The 21336-nt window shown below is 40.7% G+C and overlaps 1 protein-coding gene across 2 annotated transcripts in view; it reads right to left on the bottom strand.

The window, feature by feature from the left end:
* vopp1 (VOPP1 WW domain binding protein) overlaps nucleotides 1-21336 on the bottom strand; it is a 98931-nt gene that overhangs the window by 56557 nt on the left and 21038 nt on the right. For both annotated transcript variants that reach the window (XM_041247979.1, XM_041247981.1), the window contains exon 2: nucleotides 10337-10395. In XM_041247979.1, coding sequence (XP_041103913.1) covers nucleotides 10337-10395 — 59 coding nt within the window. The remainder of the gene's footprint in view (nucleotides 1-10336; nucleotides 10396-21336) is intronic.

Genomic DNA, 21336 nt, shown 5'->3' with positions numbered 1-21336 from the left:
CTAAAAGTTACCCTAGTAAATTAGTAGTGATTTTTGCAGTTTTCCAATAGTAATCATGTGCATTTGCCATGTTTTTAATATGCTGTATCTTAACTCACTGCCTCGCAGTAAGTAAGTAATGCATTTGTATGCTGTGACGGGGAAGTCCCTCCCACCGCCTATTGAAGAGGGACATCCTCACAGTAACATATCACCATTTTCTCTCTCACTCCATGGAGACAGGTCACAGATTGCATTTGCTTTCTTGTACCAAATTTGGCTGATTTGTTTGTTTTTTGTTTGTTCAAATTTATTTAATTCCATGGTAAAATCACACTCTCAAGCGTTATTAAGAGTGCTCTAGCCAATTCTCGTGGGGAGCTGCTGTGGTGCTCCTGCGAGTGTGATACTCCTTCAACAGGAGATCGACAATCTTCAACAGAAGAACGCTATACGCTTGGTAAGTCCAAGCGATGCCCTCAGCAGCTTTTATTCCAGGTACTTCCTGGTGCCCAAAAGGGACGACGGTTTCAGACCAATTCTGGACCTCAGTGTCCTCAACTTGTTCCTCAAACAGAGGAAGTTCAACATGTTGACAGCACAGCGAATCATCCAGTCCGTCCAACCGGGCGACTGGTTCACATCGATTGACCTGCAAGATGCCAATTTCACTTCCCTATCTGTCCTGTGCACAGAAAATATCTTGGCTTCACCTTTCAAGGCAACGCATATGAATTCTGCGTGCTGCCATTTGGCCTCTTGCTGGTGCCCCGCACATTTTCAAAGTGCATGGATGCAGCACTGACTCCACTCAGGCTGCAGGGTGTTCGGATCCTAAACTATCTGGACGATTGGTTAATTTGCACGCATTCCAAAGCATGCGCAGAGGCACACACGAAACATGTCATAAATCATGTGACGAAGTAAGGGCTCTCGATACATCAAAAGAAGAGGAACTTCGTAGCGTCTCAGTCCATAGTGTTCCTGGGGATCAAACTGAACTCTGTGAGCATGCATGCCTCACTGTCCGAAGACAGGATTCGGTCATTGGAGGTCACACTCTCCCTACTCAGAGAGGACGCTCTCCTACGGTCGTTGGGGCTGATGGCAGCCTCCTCGAGAATCCTTCCACTAGGGCTGTTGAGAATGCGCTCGCTTCAATCCTGGGTAAACATGCTCAAGGTTCACCCGGTCCGAGATCGGTACAGACAATGCCGGAAGACACTGAAGTGGTGGCTCCGCCCCGGCAATCTGCGTTTCGGATCTCCCCTCGGATCCCCCCACAGAAGGGAAGTGATCACTACAGACACCTCCAGTATGGGCTGGGAGAGGTCTGGAATGGGAGAGGAATAACAGGCCAGTGGAAGGAACGTAGGCAGCAAGTGCACATAAATGCCCAAGAGCTGCAAGCAGTGAGCCTGGTGTTATCCTATTTTAGCCAGCAGTTAGCATACAAACATGTGCTGGTCCGGACGGACAACACCACAGTGGTAGCCTGTGCTAACCGGGCCTTCACCACGCAGTACATAGACTCCTGGCCTGGACGCACAGAAACTTGCGTTCCTTCAGGGCAGTTCACCTTCCCGGTATGGACAACAAGGCAGCAGACCTCCTGTTCAGAAGAGCTCCAGACAGCTCGGAGTGTAGGCTGCATCCTCAAGTGGTGAAACACATTTGGGAGAAGTTTTGATCAGCACGAGTCGACCTCTTTGCCACAGCCAAGTCCACACATTGCCCCCTATGGTTCTCCATGGAGAGACACAGGGGCGACCTAGGAGCAGACGCTCTAGCTCACCCCTGGCTAAAGGGGCTATTGTATGTATTCCCTCCACTACCATTATTACCCCTGACACTAGAGAGGATCAGGGTGGAGAGAGCACAGGTTCTGCTGGTTGCACCCAGATGGCTGAGACACCCCTGGTTTGCTCTCCTCTCCAACATGTTGTCGGATCAGCTGTGTCAGCTCCCGCTGCGCAAAGACCTCCTGAGCCAAGCGGAGGGGCTATTATGGCAACCGAACCCAGCTAGTTCCAACTCTGGGTCTGGCTGTTGAACGGAGCCGTCTATTCAGACGAGGATTGCCAGATGCAGTGTAGAAACACTAGAGCCTGCTAGGGCGCTGAGCAATAGAGCCCAGTACTCATATAAATGGAAAGTTTTCCAAGATTGGTGCCTTGCCGAAGGTGACCTGTGACCTGCCCTATTGAGATAACATTACCCTTCTTACAACACTTGTTTGACGCAGGAAAATCAGCGTCCACTTTGAAGGTATACCTGGCAGCAATATCAGTGTAACACGACTAAAGTGTCCAATGGGACACATTTCCTGGCAGTGCAATTTCTTAAAGGGGCTCGGAGGCTTCATCCTTCCATGAAGAGTATGGTCTCCAAATGTGATCTAGAACTGGTACTGCGGACCCTTATGGGTCCCCTATTCAAGCCCATGGCGTCAGCAGAACTGAGCCCTGTTTCATTGAAGGTGGCATTTTTAATAGCCATTACATCTGCCAGATGAGTAATTGAGCTTCATGCGCTGTCCATTGATGACACATGCATGGCTATTACCAGAAATGACTCGTGGGTAACATTAAGAACAAATCCATCCTTTTTGCCAAAGGTGGTATCCTCATTCCATATTAACCAACTAGTGGTTTTGGAAACTTTCAGATCTCCCCCACAATTGAAAGAGAATGTTTGGTTATTACCACAACCCTGATTCCCTGAAAGAGAATGACAACCATTACGCTTTGAGGTCGTGTCCCCAGCTGACCTCTGATTTCGAAAAAAATGGCGATATGTTATTGCAAGGACATCCCTCTTCAGCAGGAGGTGGGAGGGACTTCCTCCTCACAGCAGGGCCCGGATAGGGCAGCTTTTTTATATATGCTCAGTGATTAGCGGTCAGAGAGGGCTCTTTCCCTAACGTTAGGGTTCAGTAAACAACTCAGCGTGAGCAGGTGAAACGTGATTTTATTTATTTTGCATGCATGTTTGTTTTAAATCCACGATAACAGTAAGCTAATTTGATTGTCATGCAATATATGTAATACATATATTAATGAATTAATTTAAGTTAATACTGTTTTAATATATATATATATATATATATATATATATATATATATATATATATATATATATATATACACACACACACACACACAGTACTGTGCAAAAGTTTTAGTCAGGTGTGAAAAAATGCCGTAAAGTAAGAATGCTTTCAAAAATAGACATGTTAATAGATTATATTTATCATTTAACTAAATGCAAAGTGAATGAAAAACAATAAAATCTGAATCAAATCAATATTTGGTGTGACCACCTTTGCCTTCAAAACAGCATCAGTTCTTCTAGGTACACTTGCACAAAGTCAGGGATTTTGTAGGCATATAGTCAGGTGTATGATTAAACAATTATACCAAACAGGTGCTAATGATCATCAATTCAATATGTAGGTTGAAACACAATCATTAACTGAAACAGAAACAGCTGTGTAGGAGGAATAAAACTGGGTGAGGAACAGCCAAACTCAGCTAACAAGGTGAGGTTGCTGAAGACAGTTTACTGTCAAAAGTCATACACCATGGCAAGACTGAGCACAGCAACAAGACACAAGGTAGTTATACTGCATCAGTAAGGTCTCTCCCAGGCAGAAATTTCAAGGCAGACAGGGGTTTCCAGATGTGCTGTCCAAGCTCTTTTGAAGAAGCACAAAGAAACGGGCAACGTTGAGGACGGTAGACGCAGTGGTCGGCCAAGGAAACTTACTGCAGCAGATGAAAGACACATCATGCTTACTTCCCTTCGCAATCGGAAGATGTCCAGCAATGCCATCAGCTCAGAATTGGCAGAAAACAGTGGGACCCTGGTACACCCATCTATTGTCCGGAGAAGTCTGATCAGAAGTGGCCTTCGGAAGCCAAAAAGCCACATCTCCGACGTGGAAATAAGGCCAAGTGACTCAACTATGCACGAAAACACAGAAACTGGGGTGCAGAGGAATGGCAGCAGGTGCTCTGGACTGATGAGTCAAAATTTGAAATATTTGGCTGTAGCAGAAGGCAGTTTGTTTGCCGAAGGGCTGGAGAGCGGTACACGAATGAGTGTCTGCAGGCAACAGTGAAGCATGGTGGAGGTTCCTTGCAAGTTTGGGGCTGCATTTCTGCAAATGGAGTTGGGGATTTGGTCAGAATTAATGGTCTCCTCAATGCTGAGAAGTACAGACAGATACTTATCCATCATGCAATACCATCAGGGAGGCATCTGATTGGCCCCAAATTTATTCTGCAGCATGACAACGACCCCAAACATACAGCAAAAGTCATTAAGAACTATCTTCAGCGTAATGAAGAACAAGGAGTCCTGGAAGTGATGGTATGGCCCCCACAGAGCCCTGACCTCACCATCATCGAGTCTGTCTGGGATTATATGAAGAGAGAGAAGCAACTGAGGCTGCCTAAATCCACAGAAGAACTGTGGTTAGTTCTCCAAGATGTTTGGGCCAACCTACCTGCCGAGTTCCTTCAAAAACTGTGTGCAAGTGTACCTAGAAGAACTGATGCTGTTTTGAAGGCAAAGTGTGGTCACACCAAATATTGACTTGATGTAGATTTTTCTTCTGTTCACTCACTTTTCATTTTGTTAATTGATAAATATAAACTATTAACATGTCTATTAACAGATCTATAACATGTATATATATATATAATATATATATATATATCTATAAATATATATATATATGATATATATATATATATATATATATATAGATATTGAAACTTTAAGAAAAAAAATAATTTTCACTCATGTATCCCCAGGTATCATTGAGGGACAATTAAAAACTATTTTACTAATGGTAAAATATAAATTTATCATTATGCGTGTAGTTAAATTAGCGTGCTATTTTACGTACTAATAGTGTAAATCGTGCATTTATCACGTAAAAATTAAATTAAACCACCCAACAAATTTTAATATGTGTTAAGCATTTTTAATATAGTGCTCTAAGCATTTAGAAATTTAACTTTGCCTTACTACCCTTTGTAAACAGGGTAGTAAGGTAAAGATAACAACTATGATTACATGATAAAAAATAGATAACAAAAAATAATCTATTATATTAATAAATGTAACAGTATGTCATATTAAAAGGATGTGATTTATGTCTGTCATACATTAGCAATTTTCTCATAAAATGTAGCTTTTAATAAAGATTGAGCCAACATTTTTAAAGTTTAAAACAGTTTACTATATTTTGCAATTTTATGATAAGTAATTTAAAACAAAAATGCCGATATACAGGGTGTTCATTGATTAAAGTTCACAGACAGAAAATGCCAGCTGGTGTCGTGAACCCTCCCTTTAATTTCAGAAACTCACTCATGCGTTGTAAAGGTGGTGTCACTTTTTTCACAGTCTACCAATTTCCTGTGACTTCGGTATTAAAATGTGACACCTTTCAGTTCATTAAAACAGACCCGAAGTTGGCTGTCCAAGAATGTTACAGTTTTATCATTCAACCTGCTTAGTTTCATTTCTGTGCCATGAGTGTATACCCTACTTTTCAAACTGCCATTAGGCCTTCCTTTTGCCCTAATTAAAATAAATCAAGTTACATCCAGTAGATGTTTTCAAGTGTGAAGGACTCAAGTCAACATGACATCATAAGTCAGCTGTTCACCACTGATGTATCCAGCTCTTCTTTATCATCATTGTCATTTGACTCATAACATTATAGTGCTTTACAGTTTAGTTGTTTTATAAGAAAGGTTATAAAACATACTGAAGCTACTACAAATAAAAATGCAGCCCTTTGCAATAAATAAATAAATACATAAACAAATCAACAAAGCCCTTCGCAAAGCACAGAAAGATATTTTTTTCATGCTTTATACTTTTATTATCTTCGTGTTTGGTCATTGGATAGCCGATTACTTTAAGCCTAGACTTTTATGTCCCTTAGTAATAAGATGTACATTAGCCTTCAGTAACCTCTGTCATGGTTACCTAGGTGCCCAGGTGTTAAATCTATAAGAAAATAACAATGCAGAATCAATATAGGTCAATACGGACAAAAATTAAAAAGGCATAGGGGCATGCGATATACTGCCAAATTCAGACACCGAGCTAAATAATCTGTTATACAATGACATTAGAAATGCATGTAAAAAAGGAACCATATTAATGGGGGAGTTCAACTTCCCCGGTATAAAATGGGAAAACCTGGTGGGGAGCATGACAGACAAAACTGAAATGGTAGAAATGACAAATGATTGCTTCCTAACACAATTTGTCAAGGCACCGACTAGAGGGGAGGCATGCCTTGATTCAGTCTTTACAAATAACGAAGACAGAATAACTACAACAGAGGTCAGAGAACCATTGGCAAACTCATATCACAACATGGTCTCATTTGAAGTAATGACTAAAGCTAAAGTTTACAATTTTAAAAAGGCAAACTATGAATGAAGCAGAGACTAACAGAAGTAAACTGGAGCAAAACAGAGAACACATCCACAAAAAAGGATGGCTATTTAAAAAAAAAAAAAAATCTTGTATTAGAGGCTCAAAACAATTATATCCCTAAAGTAGACAAATCTAAATGTAAAACTAAATTGCCAAAATGGTTTAATAGATCAATTAAAAAAAATATTCAGCGAAAAAAGGCACTTTACAGAGAATTATAAAAGGACCAAAAAGAAAGTACACAGAAAGAGTACACAGAACTGCAAACGCAAGTCAAAAAGGAAGTTAGAAAGGCCAAGAGAGAGATAGAAATGAGCATTGCTAAGGGGGCTAAAACCAATTCCAAAACATTACAACAGCAAGAGAACATTCAAAGAGGAGATAAAATGTCTAAGAGATACAAATGGCAAAATCATAGACAAAGAGAAAAAATAGCTAATATATTAAATTATTACTTTTCACAAGTTTTTACAAAGGAGGCTGTCGACCTGTTTCTATCCAGTTATAAATAACTTTAGCATAACAGAGGCAAAAGTGTTAAAGAACTAGGAGCTCTTAAAATAAATACATACTCTGGGCCGGATAAGATACTCCCAGTAAAATGAAAGAAGTTATTTACAAGCCGCTTACCAAGATCATGCAACAGTCTCTTGCCACAGGGGCTGTAGCGACAGACTGGAGAATTGCAAATATAATACTGATCCACAAAAAGGGAGACAAAACCAAACCAAGTAACTACAGACCATTAAGCCTGACTTCTATTATATGTAAACTTATGGAAACCATAATAAGCTCCAAAATTGAACATTACCTATATGGTAACAGTATCCTGGCAGACAGTCAACATGGTTTTAGATTGTGTCTAACTAACCTGCTTGATTTTTTTAAGGATGCAACATCGACAATGAATAATTGCAAAGCATATGACATGGTCTATTTAGATTTCCAGAAAGCTTTTGACAAAGTTCCCCATAAAAGATGATCAAACTGAACACAGTAGGGATTCAAAGAAATTCATGCACATGGATTAGGGAGTGGTTAACATGTAGAAAACAGAAAGTACTGATTAGAGGGGAAACCTCAAAATGGAGCATGGTAACCACAGGGATCAGTACTAGATTCTTTGCTATTCCTAGTCTACATTAATGACTTAGATTCTGGTATAGTAAGCAGACTTGTTAAATTTGCAGATGACACAAAAATAGGAGGAGTGGCAAAAGCCATTGCAGCAGCAAAGATCATTCAAAATGATCTAGACAGCATTCAGAACTGGGCAGACACATGGCAAATGACATTTAACCCTTTGCAGTCCATTTATTTAGCGCTTATCAGGTGCACCAGGTCCAATTTATTTTCACATGCGCTGTTTATTTTACATGCGCTCTTAAAAAAAAAAAAAAAAAAAAAAAATCAGCGTAAAACATCTCCAGCCAAGCCCCACCCCTTGTTCGCTGTATTTTTCACATACCCCTTTATAGATGCAAATGTCTGTGATATTTTGTGAATGCTGGATGCTGAAGCAGCTATCTCCTTTGATAATGTGTCTATGTGTTATCTCTGTGGTGCAGGGGCTATCTGTATAGCTCAGATATGCCCCCTTTTTAAGCCCCTATCAGTCTCACTCGGCCATTGAAAGTTTTTCTGCTTTTTCCGAAGAAAAAACGACTAGAGACCTGTGCTTGATGTCTTTTTGATGATGTCGGACAGGAAAGGGTTAATAGAGAAAAGTGTAAGGTACTGCACGCAGGCAAAAAAAAATGTACGCCATAAATACCATATGGGAGATACTGAAATTGAAGAAGGAATTCGTGCCCGCTAAGCCAGGCCATCGTGCCCGCGGCAGCTGTTCATAAATTATGGGTCGTGAACACATTTCTGGTGGGTCGTAGCGTGGGGAAAATAAATAAAGCTTTAAATATGTTTTCCAGCAAAAGCGTCACAGCAGTCTGTTGACAGTGCTGCTCGCTTATACTGTGCTTGTATGTACTCTGCGATACGATCAACCAATTGAATATCTGCATTTTCTCTGCATTAGCCCAATCATAAGTTAGCTGGGTGGGACATAAACTGTGTCTGTTTCAGTTGCAGGTACTGAAAACAGGAGAGTCAAATATCTGCCAAGTGTTATACAGCTGTCTAATCATAAGGAAGCAGAGGCCGTTCATAGTATTCTGCATGAAAATTGAAGGCGAGTGAGTAGCCAATGGGAAAGTGAAAGATCCGACAGCTGTCCAATCGTTCGTGAGCAGAGACGGGTGTTAATATGTTAGTACACTGAATTTTGCAGAATTATTGAGAAATATAATACATTTCAGTATTTATAATTTAACTTTCTCTCTATATATTTCTTAATTTCACCAGACAAGGGAAAACGTAGTCAGTTTAGTTACAAATCCACTTTCTCTGAATAATTGTACTGGAATTGAGCAATCTTTAAAACAGAGCAGTGTTGACAAATTTGCCAAATTGAAACAAAGCGAGACACTATATATCCTCTTTTATTTTATATATATATATATATATATATATATATATATATATATATATATATATATATATATATATATATATATATAAATGTACTGTACTAAACATTTTGACTGGATAATTTTGACATCATTACCCTAAATGCTGGTATTTTAGCTCCGTTGATAGACTACCATAAGGATCAGAATTGTTGAAGCTACGGTTCTGTAGGAAAGCTGTACGGTCTGGAAAAGATGTAGCTGAACATTTCCAAAGCTCTTCAGCAGTGGCAGGTGGGCAAAAAAAAAAAGGGGAGGCAGAAAAAAGACAGAGGGCTTGGGGTCCCCTTAAGCCTCCTGCAACAGAAGAGTCTTATTATTGTGGTCTGACTGACAATTCACAGTTTTACCACAATTCAAGGCAGTTAAACACATTTTCTCCACAAGCCAGCAGAGAAAAGAAAACAGTAGCCCTTCACAGTTTATTCTAATAAACTTAACTGTTACACACTGCCGGTGTAAGTTTAATATAACATTTAGATTTCAAGACCACATCACTTTAACATACTTTGTATAAAATATTTTCTAAACAAAGGTGTTAGGGCAAGAGAAAAAGAAGAGAAAAATCCTACTGGCTTAATGACCAACAAAATAATTCTATCTGTTCTGTACATATGATTGAAACGTATCTATATAATAAAAAGGAAGCAATTCAGCCAAACTTTCTATTCTGGAGCAATGTGTATTAGAATTTGAAGAAACAGTACTTTTTAAATTTACAATTTTAAAAAAGCATTATATTTAAATGAATGAATCTATCTGCATTTGCTACGTCCTTCCATTCACTCTCATCAGTATTAGCATCCAACATATTTGGTGATTGGCTAAAACAGGCAAAAGGGGAGGGGAGACAATGCACCTTTCAGCTATTTTTAAGAAACGGAAATACATGATTAGCTAGTAGACATGCTAATCATAACTACAGAGGACACAAGAGCACACCTGCCTGCTCCGAACGCACAATGGACTAAGTGGAAAATCTGGATCGGATGGCTGCCTCCATGGAAAAGCTATATATTTATTGTTCAATATTGCATTTAAATAAATAATTAATACATAAATATCTGCTCCTCAGCAACACCTAAGCCTAGTCATGACCAAGGTTTGGAACAATATGTCATCATACAGCCTGAGAAAATGTGTACCACTTCCAATAGCCACTAGCTAACATCTGCATTGTGACATTTCGCTGCTATAATATATTACAAGTACATGCATGATATTTATTTTTTAAAGACATGTCTTGAATTGTAATGCTAATTAGCCTTTTTATTCTTGATAAAACTACATCAAAAGTGATTACTTCTTTCTAGTCATTTTAAAGGGAGACTGGGTTTATTTTACAAGGAATCAGTCATACTTACATAAAATATGTAGGATAGCCCCCCTCAAAATACCAGCAGTACTTCTTGGCTTCTATGCCCTGCAAGGGAAAGAGAATAAAGAAATCATTCTCTGTATGTTAATTATGCAGATCGTGTTTAAGTAACAGTGCAGAGTATTGACCTCTTTTCTGTACAGCCAATACCACCCAAGAGCCAAAACCTTGCCATCTCTCCAGAGTCTCATTTTCCAGACTTTTGTTAGAATAGATCTCAAGATTACTGAAACCATGGATACTGGGTATTAAAACAATCTTTGACAAGGACAATTAAAAACACCTGTCACCTGCAGCGCACCCTTTTGTGTAAATGGGTTGACCTTTAGTTGACTGATCCTTTCTTTATGCAAATTCAGTCCCGCATGTGTTCTGTATTATATTAAAAACTAAAGGGTTGTAATCAGCCTATACTCTGCTGGGAATCCACATCTAGATTTTGTAGTCCACCTGGAATTTTTTTATGTAAACTCGACTAACCATGGAGAGGTAACTCAGGCAATCCAGGTTTTATTCCATAATGCTGTAAAATGCTCTAAAAAGATAATCAGTGGGGTCTATTAGCAGGATATAGGTTAAATATCTACCCCTAAATCTAAATCTAGGATAAATCTACCCCCAAGATTCCATGTCTAAAGAACAGATGCCATTAAGGTCTAAGAAGCGATTATACCACTTATAAAACATCCGTTTCAAAGTTAATTATCATTTGGGGACTAAAATACTTTGTAAATTAAAAAAAAACAAAAACAAGAAACTTGTATTGTGTATATATCCGCAGTGTTATATAGTCCCAAAGAACATAACCTTTAATTTGTATTCAATAATTTGTTTCACGTATTTAAAATAAACTGCACATTTCCATTTATTGTGCAGTTCTGTCTTAAAAAAGTAGCTTCTGAAAAATGGAGGGTGGAGCACATGATGATGTGGATGGTCTAGGCAGAGTTTCAAATGAAACTGAGGAAGGTGGTGGAGCAGCACCAGGGGTTGCCAGACCATGTGTCCTTGTTATATGCAAGGCACACATCCATTCGAATTTCAAAAGATGTTTCTGTCAGTTGGCGGACACCCTTGCACCCATGTCGTGCAGGTTAAGCTGAAGATCAAAACAGACCTTGTGTACCAATCTGACCGCAGTGTCTGGTGATTCAGATTCCCTCAGGTGCTTTAAATCCAGGTCAGTAATGTATGGATGGTGATTGGCCTTGTCTTTCCTGGCTTTTCTGAAAATTTTCATGGCTCTCAGGAAGACATTTTTCTAAACTCACTGCCAACAGAGATGTTAAAACTTCTGCTGTTAAAAAAGTTCATTTAGTCCAGCTCTCAGCGTTATGAAACTGGAAACTGAATTATACTGGCTGCCAGCTGAACTTGCACTGCTACAAAATTCTGGACTTGTTTCCTTAAAACTAGTGTTCTTTTTTTTTGAGCCAGTCTTTAAATACATTAATAATCCATGTCGTTTTTTTTTTTTATTTTTTATTTAATTTAGCTGTGCCTCATTTACCCTTTTGTGTCGACTATTGACTGTTACTGTAGAACTTGCTTTTTTTTCAGGTGGACTACTGCCACCACTGAGAATGTTTGTGCTGTATCAGGTCTCTGGAGTTTCATCTCCAAATATATTGAAGAAAATCGGTGGGAAGTCACTCATTTTGTGGCAGTGGTATTACAACAAATAAATAAAATGTCAGTTTGTCTTAGAATTTTGTGATGGAATTTATAATATGGCAGCTCATTAGTATGCAAGCTGTGCGTATACACTTTTTTCCCAGCACGGTCATGTAATGCTGGTAAACCAACAAGAGGTTGTTATTTTTCCAGGCTGTCAACAATATATAAGGTATATATATATATATATACAGTGACTTGCAAAAAGTATTCAGACCCCCCTGACCAAACGTTTTCATAGTCTGGGGACGGTTTCTTTCATATTACTAATGTGTACCATGTGCCTGACCGTTAAGAAAGAGTATAATGAAGTAATACAAATGGTACATTGAAATTTCGTTCTGTTTGATATTTTATTTTTAAACACTGAAACTCAGAATCAATTATTGTAAGGTGACATTGGTTTTATGTTGGGAAATATTTTTAAGAAAAATAAAAAACTGAAATATCTTGCTTGCATAAGTATTCAACCCCTGTGCTGTGGAAGCTCCCAGTTTGCACCGATGAAAGAAATTGCCCTCATGAGGACACAATTACCTTACATTGGCCTCCACCTGTGAACCATTAAAGTTTCTGTCACATTTTCTGTATAAAAACCCCACTGTTGAAGGATCATTGGTAAGGCTGTGAATCTGAAGGAAAATGAAAACCAAAGAGCATTCTACAGAAGTTAGAGATAAAGTAATACAAATGCATAGATTAGGGAAAGGGTACAAAATAATATCCAAGTGTTTGGATATCCCAGTGAGCACAGTTGGATCAATAATCAAGAAATGGAAGCTGCATCACACCACCCAGGCACTTCCAAGAAAAGGCTGTCCCTCAAAACTCAGCGCTCAAACAAGGAGGAGACTTGTGAGAAGCCACAGAGAGGCCAAAAATCACTTTGAAGGAGCTACAGAGTTCAGTGACTGGGAGTGGAGTAATGGTGCACCAGTCAACCATATCAAGAGCTCTGCATAACACTGGCCTGTATGGGAGGGTGGCAAGAAAGAAGCAGTTACTCAAAAAGTACCATCTGAAAGCATGTCTGGAGTTTGCCAGAAAGCATGAGAGTGACCCAGCTGCGATGTGGGAAAAGGTTTTGTGGTCAGATGAGACCAAGATAGAGCTTTTTGGCCAAAACTCAAAGCACTATGTGTGGCGCAAACCTAACACTGCCCATGCCTCAAGACACACCATCCCTACAGTGAAGTACGGTGGTGGCAGCATCATACTTTGGGGATGCTTCTCATCAGCAGGGACTGGGTATCTTGTTACAATTGAAGGAAGAATGGATGGAGCAAAATACAGGAAAATACTGCAAGAGATTCAGTCTGCTAAAAAAATTAAGCTTGGGAGGAAATTCACTTTTCAGCAGGACAATGATCCCAAGCACAAGGCCAAAGCAACATTGGAGTGGCTCAAGAACAAAAAGGTGAATGTCCTACAGTGGCCCAGTCAAAGTCCTGATCTCAATCCCATTGAGAATCTGTGGCACTATTTGAAAATTGAGGTCCACAAGCGTCGTCCAACCAACCTGAACAACCTGGAGCAAATCTGTCAAGAAGAATGGGCCGAAATCACTCTGACACTGTGTGCAAAGCTGGTACATACTTACCCCAAAAAACTTAAAGCTGTTATTGCTGCGAAAGGTGGCTCTACCAAATATTTATGTGTGGGGGTTGAATACTTATGCAAGCAAGCTATTTCAGTTTTTTATTTTTCTTAAAAATATTTCCCAACATAAAACCAATGTCACCTTACAATAATTGATTTTGAGTTTAAGTGTTTTAAAATAAAATATCAAACAGAACGAAATTTCAATGTATCATTTGTAATTCAGTAATATGAGAGAATTGGTCAGGGGTTTGAATACTTTTGCAAGGCACTATATATATATATATATATATATATATATATATATATATATATATTTTTAAATTACATGTCATTTAGGCTGCTTGCCTCCAATGGCGGTGCATTAGTAGCGATGTGAGAATGAGGAGTAAGCGGTGTGTGAGGAGCGGCGTGTGTAGAGCAAGCTGCTGCGTTCGGACTGTTCTAAGTAAATAAGTCTGCCTAATTAGAACCAGGCCTGTTAACAAAGTATAGAGTGTTTCAGGACTGTGTTGCTTTGTGAAGCGGTCTGTGTTACTGCTGGGTGGCGATGCAGATCTCAAGATTAAATATTTTCTCGAAATGCACTGCAGCACAGATGTTATTTTTTTTATATTACATGGATTTAAAAACTATGATTAAATACCGTATTTACTCAAATTGAAGTCACCCCAAATTCAAGTCGCACCCCCAAATACAAAGACCAAAAAAAAAAAAAAAAACGTTGAATGCAAGTCGCATTTAACCCTTAATGAAAAAAACAAAACAATAATTAACGCTTACTTTTTAATTTCTAGGTGCCAGCAGGGACCACTGTATTAACGTAGATTAAAGTATCAGAGTATGTCCCTGTGGCAGAGCGGGGCTCTGCCCTTTTTGAATTGGCAGGGATGGACTTGGTTTCCCCTACCTGCCTGGGTTTGTTGTGTTCGGGTGGCTGGGGTTGATTGGTTGATTGGGTTGATTGGCGGTCGGTCGGCGCCCAGCCACCTGGCGTGGGGGAGGGGGGGGCCTCTGCTTCTCATTTGGAGGAGGGAGTTGAGGAAGCAGGTTGGTGGTTTGTTGTGGTATTTTTTAAAGTTTGAAAGTTTTGAATCCAGTGAAGGCATTGCCCAGCCTGGAAACCTTTATTTTTGTGAATTTTGTTTTTTGTTTTATTTGTGTTTAAAGATTTTTTGTTTTGCCCTTGTGCACCTGTATTTTTGTTTATTTATAATAAAATTAGTTTTTTTTTTTAACTGCAGACTGTTTCTGGGCCTCTATCCACTCGCCAGCCTGCCACATTTGGTGTGAGAAGCGGGATAGCGCCACCTAGAGACTCAGAGCAGTATTTTTTTTTGAATTTTTGAGATAATTTTTTATTTTTTTTTTAAATGGGAAAGAATAGCAGACAGCAGCAAAGGCAGGAAAAGCAGCAGCAGCTGAAGAAATGTAAGCTGCTGCAGCCACCGCTGGAGGATCCGGCCAGCCTCTTCCCCTGGTGTTCCTGGTGCGGGAAGGAGGACCATCATTGGCGGTCCTGCCCAGATGTGCCACCGGTAAACTGGTGTGGCCGGTGTGAGGAGGACGGCCACAATTGGGCAGGATGCCCCTACAACCATGCCCAGGAAGAGGTGCAGTATTCACCCTGGGCATCAGGGGCCACCCCACCACCTCCAGCACCACCACCTTCACCACCGTCCCAGGAGATCTGGGACTGGTTGATGCACCCTGAGGCAGACGTCGTCCACGATCTCCCCATAGTTATCAACACGCTGTGGCGTCGAGATGGGGAGAGGTGGGAACAGTGGGAGGAACAACACCACCCGACGTCCTTCCCAGAGGTTGCCCTCATGGTGGTTAATTACCTGGCGGTAGACATGGGAGATGCCCCAGTCACTCCAATAAAGAGGGTGGAGCCGCCTTCCCGAGAGCCAGAGAGGGGTGAGCTGCCTTTCCCAGAGCCAGAGAGGTAGAAGGAGCCACCACCGTCCCCAGAGCCAGAGAGGGAGGAGGTGCCGTCGTCCCCAGAGCCAGATAGGGGTGAGCCGCTTTCCCGAGAGCCAGAGAGGGGTGAGGAGCTGCCGTCACTCCCAGAGCCAGAGAGGGGTGAGGAGCTGCCGTCGCTCCCAGAGCCAGAGAGGGAGGAGGAGCTGCCGTTGTCCCCAGAACCCGAGAGGGAGGAGGAGCTGCCGTCGTCCCCAGAGCCCGAGAGGGAGGAGGAGCTGCCGTCGTCCCCAGAGTCTGAGAGGGAGGAGGAGCTGCCATTGTCCCCAGAGCCCGAGAGGGAGGAGCCGCCGATCCCAGAGCCCGAGAGGGAGGAGCCGCCGCTCCCAGAACCCGAGAGGGAGGAGCCGCCGCTCCCAGAGCCCAGAGGGGAGGAGCCGCCACTCTCAGAGCCCAGAGGGGAGGAGCCACCGCTGCCAGAGCCAGAGAGGGAGGAGCCGCCGCTCTCAGAGCCCAGAGGGGAGGAGCCGACACTCTTAGAGCCCAGAGGGGAGAAGCTATGGCCCAAGGATGCCTGCCTTGCACCGCCCAAGGATGCCTGCCTTACACTGCCCAGGGATGACACGCCCTCTCCGCTCAGGGATGACTCATTTGGATCGCCTGGGGTTGCCTGCTGCTCCGCATCGCCTGGGGTTGCCTGCTGCTCCGCATCACCTGGGGTTGCCTGCTGCTCCGCATCGCTTGGGACTGCTGGTGTCTCCTTTTTGTTTTCTAGGGTTGCCGAGGATCCGCCACCATCGCCGCCTCCGCCACCAGAGGGAGCCGGGCCGCCGTCGCCGCCTCCGCCACCAGAGGGAGCCGGACCGCCATCGCCGTACTACCTTGGAGATCCGGGGCCCCCTCAACCAAAGAAGGCTTGGGGGCTCCGACATCAACCCCGCCCACCACCACCCACCATAACAACCCACCCAAGGGACATAATTGGACTCTTGGGGGGAGGGGGGTGGGGGGGAAGGGGGGAGTTGGCCGATTGCAGCCGGTGTACGTTGTACATGGGGGGAGGTGTGTGGCAGAGTGGGGCTCTGCCCTTTTTGAATTGGCGGGGATGGGGTTGGTTTCCCCTACCTGCCTGGGTTTGTTGTGTTCGGGTGGCTGGGGTTGATTGGTTGTTTGGGTTGATTGGCGGTTGGTCGGCACCCAGCCACCTGGCGTGGGGGGGGGCCTCTGCTTCTCATTTGGAGGAGGGAGTTGAGGAAGCAGGTTGGTGGTTTGTTGTGGTATTTTTTAAAGTTTGAAAGTTTTGAATCCATTGAAGGCATTGCCCAGCCTGGAAACCTTTATTTTTGTGAATTTTGTTTTTTTGTTTTATTTGTGTTTAAAGATTTTTTTTGTTTTGCACCTTGTGCACCTGTATTTTTGTTTATTTATAATAAAATTAGTTTTTATTATAGACAGAGAGTAGGCTTCCACAACACTACAGAGTCCCAGGTTCATACTCAATGAAATATTTTTTTTGTTATACAGAAAATTGTATTTGCCAGGTGTGTGGATTACACTGATCATAGCTAGATTCACACTTTGGCCCATACTATGACCTTCTCTGTCAATTCAGATGAGTTTGAGCAAAAAAGTCCATATGTCACCTATTTCACATTACAATCTGATTTATATTTTATTAAACTACACTATATATATATTCTATATATATATATGTGCTGTAACTGTAAGAAATTTACAATCATAAAGCTTGTTTTGATTTTGAATCTTGACATCTGTGACATCACTAGGGGAAAACAGGAACCATAAACCATACACACGCATGCATATGTCTATGGCATAAACAAAACGCTCATACATACAGGCCTATTTCGTGATGGTCCAACAATGTCAAAAATACATTTCACCTCAGACAGGCGCAAGGGAAGGCATTGCATGAAAACAAAGTACTGTATTCTGTGAAAGTAAAATCAACGAGCTTGTCAGTGCACAATGCAATGATCACTTCATACAACACGGAACATGCAGACTAAAGCTTTTGTTTGTTGGTTTCTGGCAGGTACAAATTACATTTTTTCTCTTTTGTAAGACACTGGTACACAAGTTCACAATCTCACGCAGCCCTTTACAAAGACAGCTGTTCACAAAGACAATCATCAAGTAAGTGGCCATTGATTAATTTCCTCTGACAACAGCGGAACCATTTAGAAACTTTTTTTTTTTTTTTTTTTTTTTTAGCCTTAATTAAACAATTCTGTATTTTTATATACAAAATACTGTTTTAAATAGCTGTATCTATAAGACACTTCATACAAAAAATGATTACCAGAGGTTTTTTTTTTTACCCTGTGCACTAGTGTTCAATACTGCTAGGCTATCCACTGCGCATAATCAGTTTTCTGCGTGCTGCATTTGCTTTTTCAGACGTCAGATATTGTTATTATTATCATTATTATTATTATTACTATTATTAGTCGTAGTAGTGATCATAGTCATAGTATAGAATATGCCGTTATCAAATAAAATCTGTGGCCCAAAACTACCCAAAGAAAATAAGCACAGCCTTCATATTGCTGACTTAATAAAAAACAGTAACGTCAGAGTGCTATAAACCAGTATTGCATGTTCAAGATTTCTGATGCAGAAAACAAAAGAATTAATCCGCTCATCCAGATTTTTTAGGTAAGCTTTCAATATTCAATTTTATCTTTAAGGTAATGTTCATATGCACATTACTGGGTAAGGGCGTCTGCCAAGAAATAATAATAATAATAATAATAATAATAATAATAATAATAATAATAATAATAATAATAATAATAATTAGGTGCAGTTCACAAGGAGGTTTGCCCTATTTAATTTCACTAAATCGGGGAAAGCATAAGTGTGTATTTCACGAATTAAGTTGAAGAGCTATACGTGACCATGCAAGTCATCTCGGCCCTGTAATATAAACAATGCTTTATTATTTGAGTGGATGGGAAACAGTAAACATAATTTGCAAGATATAAATGATACAACAAACCAACACTTTTATTTTTTTTATTTTTATTTTGCCATAAATGAACAGCTAGCCAGGGTTAAATGTATACAAGAATTCAGACCTGAAGACAAGGGGGCGTGTTGCTCGCATTCCTCATGCCAGTGTGGTTATTTTCTCCTGCTGGAGGTTCAAAACAGTTTGGAATCGGGCCTCAAACCGCTTATTCTTCCTCCTCACAGTTTCTTTCATTGCACACCACACTCCCGCTGTCCTTATTGTAATACAGACTACTGAAAACATCTGAGAAATTCGTAATGATCACTTTCACAGTCTGAAGCCATGTATATATATATCTCTTATCTGTTCCGGTATGTGTTCCCCTAGTGACATCATGCCAACTTCGTTCATCATCAGTACTTGTCGGTATTTTCCTAAATTATTGATAGTTTTACGTCTTTCAGTGCTCTAAAATTTATCATGGAGATTAAATTTCTTGCTTATTATGAAAGTAAGTACGACCCCAAAGCCAAAAAATTATTTTCTATATAAGATATGGACTTTAACACCTAGCTAACACTGATGCTCGAAAAACTTTTATTAGCCTACAAAAAAAATGTAAACATACAAGAAAACCAAATTTTGACTTTGTCTTATCTCGATCTTACCTCTAACCGGTAAAAAACCCGCTGCTGTGGAAACTACTCTTTCTCCTTGCGTTGATGTCTCCTAGCAACATTGCTGTTGGGGTGAGGACTTTCTTCAGAAGCTCTGATCACTGTCCAGCTGGGGATCAGGATTGTTGTTTAATAAAGAGCTACATTTCTTTGAGCAACTTGCCTTGGCTTTTCTTTACAGACTCGGTAGGTGGTGTCTTTTTAAACAATACAATACTATTCTGTTTACATGCATTACAAAAACATGGCAGTAAGCAGCCTATGGCAAGGTACGTTCTATTCTGAGTAGTACTGATAGAGATCTTGAACAACATATTTCATCATATTTTTTTAAATCTCGCAGTTTATGATGTCACTGAAACCCTCGATTAAATGTTTGCTCGTAATGCACAGCAACCCATATATTATTCAATATATCTAAGAAAAATAGGTAAAATGAAGATAGAACAGAATGCATTGTACAGAAGACGTTTACATTTAACAAAAGCAATGTTATTTTGATTCATGTACCTTTGCATGTATAGACGTTATCCTTGGGTACTCTCTGCTGCAGCAAACCACAATTCAACTCCTGCTACTTATTTTTTTGTTTCATATTGGGGAGTACAATAAAGTATTACAGTAGTGTAATCCATACAATATTCCCCAAGTTTTTCAATTTTTTATCCTCCCTCCCTATCCGCCCTCTCCTTCCCTCCCCACCCACCCTCTCTCCTCCCTCCCACGGAGCATCACCTCTCCCTCCCTCCCAAGTGGCTATACTTCCCCTGTCTCAGGTCTCAGCTAGTGTGAATTCAGGGAGATAATTCAGACCGAGTCTAACAAAGATTTAATGAGGATAGCAGCATCCTGCCAAGCCTGCACCGTCCCCTCCCGGGCACCATGGATTCGAGCAGTAGAGAGCTGCAGGTAAATAATATCCAAGTGCAAGGTTCCATTGGTGCTGAGAAAGGGAGTGGGGAAGCCATCAGCACAACACTATCAACTTTTTTGCTGTGTACCAGTTTACACAATAGTGTTCAATGGAACTGCGTCTGTGTTTACAACACAGCTCCTGGATGCAGGCACAGTCCCGTACGCTCCTCCATAGAGCACAATGCAGCCATCATACCAGAAGTAGTGTTATATTTTCATTTTAGGTAGTATTAGAAACAATGATTTAGGTTGTATAGTTTTGTGTGTATATATACCCATTTACACCTGTACAAAGTTATATGTGCATACCTGTTTCTTTTGAAATGTGTATTTTATTTTATTTTTTCACTGGTTGTAGTTGTGCTGTATATGTGCTCGTTTTAAAAATAAAGCCTTTAATGTTTAATTTTGCATTTAAATATGGTGTTTCTGCGATGCAAATGTTAGACATGATGTTCATGAATAAACTTTTTCAGTTGTATCCTTTCATTTTCATAAAGAAGCAGTTTAAAAATGTATGGGTCAAAGTGACCCACGTGGAGGTTCTAGGTAGTTTGAAAATCCAGCAGTTCTAGTGTTAATGAAACCAGTTTGGTCATGATGTATTAACGTCAAGTGGATCTCAAGGCGACATGATAGCTCCTTGAAGTATAATTTGGCGTCTGAATAAATAAGAGATAGGGGACAATTTCTCAAGTAGAGCGTAGGGTTTTTATCTTTTTTTTCAGTAATAGGGAAATGACAGCTGTGTTTACACCTCTATGGAAAGAGCCTCTCTCGATACGGTCTGCATCATGTCTAATAAAAAAGGGACCCAACTGGTCCCAAAAAGTCAAGAAAAACTCAGTTGGGATGCCATCGATACCGGGGCACTTGCCTTTATTCATGTCCCAGAGTGTCTCTTCTAATCCTATCAGTGACAGCGGGGCTGCAAGGTGTCGGATAGACGTGGAAGCTGGAGATTCTGAAGGAAACGCAAACAATTGTCTCTGTCATATAAAGCTGGGAGCAGAAGGAGCAAAGCTCAACGTTTAATTGGGAGGGGTCAGATAGCATATCCCCATATGGACTTAATAGTAATGTTAGCAAAATGCTAATTTGTGCGTAGTCTCAGCGTGAGTAAATGAGAGGGTCTACTACCATTAAAATAATAGTTTTAATATAATAGTGTCCTATGCCCTATGTCTTAATAGTAGGTTAAGTTATTTTCTGAACAAA

This window comes from Polyodon spathula, chromosome 4 (assembly GCF_017654505.1).
Source record: "Polyodon spathula isolate WHYD16114869_AA chromosome 4, ASM1765450v1, whole genome shotgun sequence".
Taxonomy (NCBI): domain Eukaryota; kingdom Metazoa; phylum Chordata; class Actinopteri; order Acipenseriformes; family Polyodontidae; genus Polyodon; species Polyodon spathula.
The sequence above is the reverse complement of the archived record's forward strand: the minus strand, read 5'-3'. Positions and strand labels throughout refer to the sequence as shown.